Here is an 8,030-nt window from a genome sequence, read left to right on the forward strand (position 1 = left end):
GCCTTCTTGCAGGAACAGTGGTAGAGTAGTGGGAGTGAACATGTTCCTGAAAAGAACCACACTGCTTTCCTCCCTCCTAAGTGTCTGCAACCGCTGCACAACCCTCTCCAGAGTCCTGCTGCTGCTTCTCAGCCCCTCTGTCCTTGATTGCTGCCGCCTCTTAACACAGTCCTTAGGGCAGCCCGGGTTTCCAAGGCCAGCAGGGCTCAGCTGTGCCCTGTCTCCCCTCTCAGCAGTTCCCCGTCACCTCTGAGGGCAGCAGACTATGACAGTAACTTCTCTTGCATTGCTTTCTAGATACCTGGTCCCCCTGGACCCCAAGGCCCACCAGGACCTCCAGTAAGTTTAGAGTGATTCACCTGAGGAGCAAAGCACTGGGAATGAGGATGGAGTGGGAAGTGGCTGGGGAGGACTCTGGGTGGAGAAAACATCCAGAAACACTGTGGTGTTGGAACAGGAATGTGGTTAGGATCACTTCCAAAACCACCCCCAGGCAGGTCAGAGCTACGGTGGGCTGGGTGGGTAAAGAGAGAAGGTTGCGTTGGTCTGAGATGAAAGGGAAGACAGTGGCAAGGCGGGATGGATGGGATTAAAGGGATCAACTGCAAAAATGGTCTTAATAGCAAGGCTGGCCTGCTGCCAGGTTGTTCTTGGCATAAGCCGCCTCTTTACCAGATGAGAACAGTACATGAAGTGCCCTTCACACAAATAAAGAGGCCCCTGGGCTAAGCATCTGTGCCCTCTGCATGGCAAAAAGTGAAAGCTCTGTGCTGCACGCTGAACCGGGATACCTGGGGTTTAAAGCACGTCCTTAAACGTCACTCATTTTGTCTCTTGTCCCACATACAGGGTCTTCAGGGCCTCCCAGGACCGAAGGTAAGGCTGCAGAACACTGCGTTCTGAAATTCTGCTAGACTGCCCCAGGTGCAAGAACCTTTCAGTAGGAACTTTTCTAGCTTGCAAACGCTATTTGCCATCTTGGTAAGAGGACAAGCACTTGTGTGTTCTTGAAGGAAATGGATTAGCAGTTCTCACTTTAAGACCCAGAAAACTGGTCATTTTCTCCAGTTTTCACCCAGAGAAGTGGGGACTCGCTACCCTTGGAATGTAGTTGAAATCTCCATCTGAAGGGCGAAGGTCTGTACGGCGGGATGGACGGCCTGTCGTGCAGCCCTGAGTAACTGAGCTCCAGCTTAAAGCCAGCCAGGTTCTTCACCCTGCAAATTCTGCTGTAAAGCCACCCAAGAACTTCACTGTTCATGGTGATTAGAAGCTTTTTAATCTCCATCTCCATGTGCTTATGTTCGGCCTGCACCGTTGGTTTGCCTGCAGTAAAACAGGACATCTTGATGAAAAAAATACTTGAGTGGAAATCTTCAAGGAGCGCTGCATTTTTCCTCTGACGTTATTCTTGACGAAGATTGGAAAATGTGGCAAATGTCTGCTGGTTATGCTCAGTATTTGGCTGCCAGCGCTATTTGGTTGCTAATGGGATGGTATATTTATCCTGATTAGTCTTGCAAGCGTTGATTACAGATACAGTCATGTCTTGCTTCTCTGTAACTCACCAGCCACTGCTCCCAAGGGCCTGGGAAACTCCCCAAGGTGCAGTTGTCTCTGGAGTATGTGCCAAACAAACGCAGATGAAAGTCTTGCGCAGCACAGCCTGGATTACAGACAGAAATACCGCACTGGTTTCTCCTTGAACTGAGGATCCACGTAGTCTTAATTAGCAGGTGCAAAGAGATGTCTAAAATGAGGAGGGCTTTGTTCCATCCCTGCAATTTGTAATAAGTCTTTATAAAGAGGCTTTCGGTAGTGGCAAGGAAGAGCATTTACAAAAACGGACACCTGTCATTCACTTGCCCCGTAAGATGTAACCCCACCCTACCAGACAACTTCTGGTCACTTTTATTTACCCGTGACAGCCCGCGGGCAGCGCGGCAGTGAGCTCGGCTCCCCTTTGCCCACGGGGCCTGAATCTCCTCTTGCTGCCTGTGGTTTAAACCAGCTGCCCACGCAGAGGTCTCTGCCTGACGCTGCTCTTCTTCAGACTGGGCCGAGAAACGGGGCTAAAGCATCGCTGTGCGGCCCTTTGGATTCTCTCTGCTGCTTCGGGAAGGGAGGAATGCTTGTTATATAAGCGGTGTTACAGTGGGTTTATTTTCTGCTCCATCCTTCCTTTAGGGGGAAGCAGGGATTGATGGAATGAAAGGAGAGAAGGGTGCCCAGGGTGAAAAAGGAGACAGAGGGCCACTGGGATTACCCGTAAGTATCCAGGAAGCAAACTGTATCAGCTGTAAAACGATCCCTCAATAGGAGACGCATGCCGGGATTTGATATGTAAAGTCAAAGAAAGAGACGACCTATAAATATCTGTGCCTTTGCTTTTTAAACTTAAAGCCTCAATTTCTGTACAGAACCTTCATCTTTTAGATCTGTTAAATAGATCAGTGATCGCTTTAAACCTTCCTGCCTCTGTCAGGATCGGGGAAAGCAAGCAGCAGCTTTCCTGTGCGTTCTTTGCACTTCAGAGCAATGAATGGGGCAAGACAGAAACGGAAGTCAAAAAGAGGTGGAAAAGAAAGCTCGTTCCCAGCAGCGTGCCACCCGGGCCAGGCTTTGTACGAAAGCTTGCTGGTTCTGAATGCACCTGGCTGCTTCACCGCCAAAACGTTCCCATTACTCCTGCGACAGTCGATGCTTCCCCGATGCTGTGTTCCCGCTGTACGTGAACCCAGCCGCACTAGACTGGCGTTAGTGCGCTGCTTTGCTTGCCATGAGGGAATCTGGGCAGAATGATGAGGAAGCTACAGGAGCTTTAGATACAATCCTGAAGACTCTGTGAAGCTCTCAGCTGGCATCTGCTAAAAGCCTCTTCACCCGGCGGCTGAGACCCAGCCGACAGCTGGGAGTGAATCACTGGTAACTCAGTCCCACCCAGTTGCTCTCTCATAAAAAGCACTTGCTGAATGTACTGCCTGGAAACCAGCACCGCAAAGCGTGTCCTGTGCGCCGTGTGACTTTGTCAGCCTGTGTTCGATCACCCAGATCCCTCGTCCCGACTTTGGCTGAAACGTGCGTGTCTTTGTAAAATGTTTTCCTCTTGCAGCCGTGCTGCCCAGTGCCCAGAGTCGGGTGAAAAGCACCCAGGCCCTGGAAGGTCACTGCAGTGACCTTCCAGGGCCTGGGTGCTTTTCACCCGACTCTGGGCGCTCGATTGAGCTCATGGTGAGGGTGTTCCCTGCGGCTCCCCCAGGGCCCGTGGGCAGAAAGCGATGCTTTCCGGAGCCTCAAATGCGAAGGATCGTGCTTCAGTGAAGCTGGAAGAAGTAAAAACCCGTTTTGCCCTGAGAAATGCGACTGGCAGCTTTCTGTGTCAACATTTATTTGCTCTAGTAAGATCAGAGAGGTATCGTGGACCTTGTGTTGCTCCTCAGAGCTACCCAACTCCATCAACTTTTCCAGGCCTGAGCCAGGGTGTTTTCAGCCCATCAAACTAAACGCAGTGCCAACCAGGTACTGAAATGTTTCAAAGGCTGACTCTGTTTAAACCCCGGAGCCGGATCTGCTGCCTTTTCGTATGTTACTTGGCGCTCGACATCATGCCAGAATTGCAGGACACTTTGGCACTGATTGTCTGCAGTAGCCTTGAGCTTCTCTGTGCGGCAGACAGGCTGAGGAAACTCAAGCGGAGGAAAACTCAGTATTTGGTACCTATGTTCTACCAAAGCTTTCTCTCCTGGCCGCTCTGAGATGAGACACCGGGCTAGATGGGCCTTGGGCAGAACCACTGTCAGATCTTATGGATGAGAAAACTCAGGGCAAGAGCCAAGCGGACAGAAAAGGGCCACTTAATCTGCTCTGGTGACACAGGAAGATAAGCCACCTGTTTTATAAGCCTCCAAACCACTGGATATAGAGTGGAGCAAGCGTGCACCCGTTTCTTGGAAGGAACGGGAATGGCTGATGGCTCTGCACTGCTTGTAAATGGCTCTGTGACCACAGGCCCCTGAGCCTTGCGTCTCACTGCGTGGCCCAGCCTGCCACTAAGGCAACGCAGTTCCAGCTCCACTGGCACCTTGCTCTTTTCCTCACCTGTCACAGAACAGCTTTTTCCTCAGGGGTTTTCTCGGTGGTACTGAGAGAGGGACATTTGTGTTCTTAGGAGGGTCTGAAAGTGGCAGGTCACTATTATATGTATTCAGTGTTTCTATGTTTTTGTTGGTTTGCTTGTAAGTACCATCACCTGTCCTTGAGATGTTCATTTTTGTTTATTGCAAGCATATGTTTGTCTCCAGTCACTGCATCACTCACGTCTCCCCTCTCCTCTCGCCTTGTTTTTGTTAACCCCACCCCGTCTGTTCAGGGTGCTTCAGGTTTAGACGGCAGGCCTGGACCACCGGTGAGTTCTGTTTCTCCATTACCCCACGTCCCTTCTCCCCAGTATTGTGACTTGTCTCGTCTTTTCCACCAGAGTCTCGTTTACCCCAGGAATAACCTTATTTTCTCCAGTCTAGGCTTGGGGGGCGGGGGGGGGGGGTAAACTCAGACTGAGAAGTGATGTCCATGCTTGTCTTTTTTGATGCTACAAGCCTGGATGCTGGGCTCACAGCCTATGTGTTCTACTTTATCTCAATAACAAGACGAATGAAATCTCTGCATGGTCTCGTGATGCTCTGTTCTCTTGCTCTCTTTGCGGTGAGGGGTCTCAATCCTGCTGTTCTCCATGGCAGCCTTGCTTACCACCTTTTCACGACAGTAGCTCTTCGGTTTTGTCTTGGGCACAATAATACCAGTGTGTTTTGTCCCATGAGCAAAAAGCTTTTTCACACACGGTGCTTAAGGCTGCATTGCCGTTCTACCCCAGTACATACAGTACACACGCACCTGAGAGGCAGCGACATCCAACAGTGGAGCAGGAAGAGGCAAGAGTCCCACTTCTTGTCGCCAACTTGCTGCGAGATGTGAAGTAAATAAACTCCTTGTGCCAAAGCTTCTCAGTCTGTCAAATTCAGACTGAAACAAGTGATGCTAACCTGGTTCTGCAAACCGTTTGCTTGTCTTTGGTAACACCTATTAAAAAAGGGCCAAGTATTTTTAATCCCTGTTGGGAAATCACGCATCGCTCATGTACAATCATTTGGCTATTTAAAAATAAAAGGCAATTTTGTGTAACTGGAAATAATTGAGCCACTCAAACGTCTGAACAGAATCTGAAAGGCAGCTTGTACCCTCACTTGTTTTGGGGAAACGGTGGATCTAAATTTATAAATATGCAGGTGAGAGCTCAGTGCATTTCCTGGCACTAAATGACCTTAAAATGATGTGTATGTGTAGGCAATTAAGATGTCCGCGATGTGAACTCCTGTGCAGGGGTGGAAGGAAAAGCTGCCTTTCCTCACTTCCTTCCCTGCGCTGAATTGTGCTGCTCGGATGGTGTCTCCGAGCTCTCCCGCCCCGCGTGTCACCCTGCCCACCTCAGAGCGCTTCCTTCAGTGACAAAGGATTGCAAGCTCACTTTGGAAAGGGCGAGAGCCTTTTCCTCAAAGCAGTTAGAAAAAGATTTCCCCGTTTCAGAAGCTTCATCCTTTGTTCTTCCCAGAAGGCAGGTTATGGGCCTCGAAAGTATCCCTTTCCTGAGGCTCCATGAACAAACTGGAAGTTTGGGATGCTAAGGAGAGATGGCCCCTGTGTCAAGGGGTTGGCAAAAAGAACGGGTTTTCCTCCTAGCACGACAGAGTCTGGCTGAGTGACACAGATGGCCAAAGGAACCAGGGGCCGAACGGTGCCTCTCTGAGTTTGCCTCTGCCGCACGGCGCCTCTCGGCCTGCGTGACCGATGGCTGCCTGCCCCCCGGAACCAAGCTCCTCTGGGTTCCTCAGCCCCACGGGGAAAACAGAAGAGAAGGAAATAAATAAAAAGGAAACGGTTTATCCTATAGCTAAATGGCCTTTATTCTGCTACAGCTTTCAGCCTTGTCTGATATAAAGCAGAGAGGAAAGATTCCCTCCTGTGGAACTGGTAGAAATAAGTGCCCGCTGTAACGATTGTCAAGAGATAGTTTCAAACTTTAAAAAAAGGCTCTGTAAGATGGTGCTGGTGTGATCTGACATAGTGGCTCCCATGTTCTTCAAATTGCCTATAACAACTGCCAGCAGCACTGAAAGCTGCAGTGATGCGGGATGCCTCCCAGCACCAGGCTGTCCTCCCCGGCTGTGCTCTCCCTAAAGGAGCTGCAGTGTCTCCTGGCCTTAACGAACCCCCACAATAAAAACATCCTGATGTGTTTTCCTTCCTACAACTACAGGGCACTCCAGGACCAATTGGGGTTTCGGGACCAGCAGGACCAAAAGGAGAAAGGGTGAGTTTCCTTCAGAAGCGACCGGTGCTCTGTGACTTCTTTGAACATGCCCCAGCTCCCTGGGACAGAGAAGCTCCAGGTTTTCCTAGAGCTGGAACTGCTCGCCCCGTGTGCATACAAGACCCTCAGCTGGGCCTTTGATTTTTGAGTATCACCTCATCCCCAGGGTTTTTAGGTGCTTCAAAATGTCCTTTACGTTTCACCCATAGCACTGCTGTGCTGCACTGAATAGGAGCGTAATGATTTCTACTCTTTTGTCTCCGTTTCAGGGCAGTAAAGGAGACCCTGGAGCTGCAGGACCAATGGGGCCCGCGGGGCTTCCTGTAAGTATGAGGGCACTGGGGCTTTATCTTCAGTGCCCGTTTCCTTGCTGTGGTTGGTAACTTATTCAAATGCTGTAATACAGCATTTGCAATTTCAGCTGGGTTAGGTGCTAAAGAACCAAAGTTACCAGAACGAGAAAGAGCTCAGTAGCTTCCAAGCAATGATCCAGAATGAGGTGGGTGAAGCTGAGGAGAAAGCTTTGATTCACCTTGGTGCTCAGACTACCAAGAGAAGCTGCATGGGGCTCCCAGGAGAAGTACCATAGTCCAACATGCTGCTTTTGAGCATGTTTGCTCTGTTTGCCTTTCCCCGGCTCGTGCCTGCCCTGCCCCTGCCTGCGGTGAGCGGGCCTGTCCTGCTGTCACTGTGACAAGAGCTGCTGTCAGCGAGGCTGCTGCCGCTGGCTGGGATTTTACTGTTTTACAAAATTAAACCAGTGTTGGAACTCTAGATTTGTGCAGCCGTGGAGCTGCTGCTTTGTTGAACACAAAAATAATGAAGTTTGCTGTTTTTTTCAGACTGCATTCTCTAAACTAGGTTGTGCTTTATTTGAAGAACCCTTAGAGTAGCAGTGGTGGTGGCACAGCCTGGATGGTCTCATGGAGATGAAGGAGAGGTTGTCTCTGGAAAAGTGTGTGTGTTTGTTTTGTGTGGGGTTTTTGTGTGGTTGGTTTTGTTACCATAGAGCAACCGGTATGAATGGAAAACAAACTCACTCTTGGACACACTTTCCTCTTTTTGAGTGGGAATGCAATGGGGCCTACTTGCTTTAAAAAATTTCTTCTTGTGTTGATGTATTTCAGGGTTTACAAGGTCTACCTGGTGACAAAGGAGTCCGGGTAAGTTCCCTGGCAAACTTCTTGTATTTAGTTACTAATGCCTCCCCATGGTGATAGACCAGTTAACTGCTGAGCCGGCTCCAGTAGCTAACACGTAGTTCTGTCTGCTAGACCTTCATATGGGTAACTTTGCAGACTTGTATTTTATATAGCGATACCTGTAGCTCATATAATCACCTGGGACAGTGTGATACATCTATCTGAAAGCTGTAGGAGGGGTTTTCTAACAAGTTCTTTGTTGTGATGGCTCTGTTCTCACTGAAGCATGGAACTTCATGTGTGGCAGAGTTAGGCCAACGTGCACGCTTTAGGAAATCCTGCTTGTCTATGTACTGATGTGTGTAAGGATTCCCTTGAGAATTAACTGAGGAGGAGCCACTGCATCTTACTACATTACTTCTAAATTCCCCCTTGAACGTGAAAAAGAAGGTTGCCCTCTATCAAACAATCCTCCAGAGAATGTGGAATACAGACATTTGGAAAAGATAAATTAAATGAGTTTA

At 49.4% G+C, this 8,030-nt stretch overlaps 1 protein-coding gene across 10 annotated transcripts in view; it reads left to right on the plus strand.

Moving 5' to 3' along the window:
* COL13A1 (collagen type XIII alpha 1 chain) overlaps positions 1 to 8,030 on the plus strand; it is a 50,049-nt gene that overhangs the window by 35,315 nt on the left and 6,704 nt on the right. For all 10 annotated transcript variants that reach the window (XM_082052682.1, XM_082052686.1, XM_082052681.1 and 7 more), the window contains 7 exons: positions 298 to 339; positions 850 to 876; positions 2,188 to 2,268; positions 4,370 to 4,405; positions 6,311 to 6,364; positions 6,634 to 6,687; positions 7,492 to 7,527. In XM_082052682.1, the coding sequence (XP_081908808.1) occupies positions 298 to 339; positions 850 to 876; positions 2,188 to 2,268; positions 4,370 to 4,405; positions 6,311 to 6,364; positions 6,634 to 6,687; positions 7,492 to 7,527 (330 nt within the window). The remainder of the gene's footprint in view (positions 1 to 297; positions 340 to 849; positions 877 to 2,187; positions 2,269 to 4,369; positions 4,406 to 6,310; positions 6,365 to 6,633; positions 6,688 to 7,491; positions 7,528 to 8,030) is intronic.

This window comes from Streptopelia decaocto, assembly GCF_964273445.1.
Source record: "Streptopelia decaocto genome assembly, chromosome: 5".
Classification (NCBI taxonomy): domain Eukaryota; kingdom Metazoa; phylum Chordata; class Aves; order Columbiformes; family Columbidae; genus Streptopelia; species Streptopelia decaocto.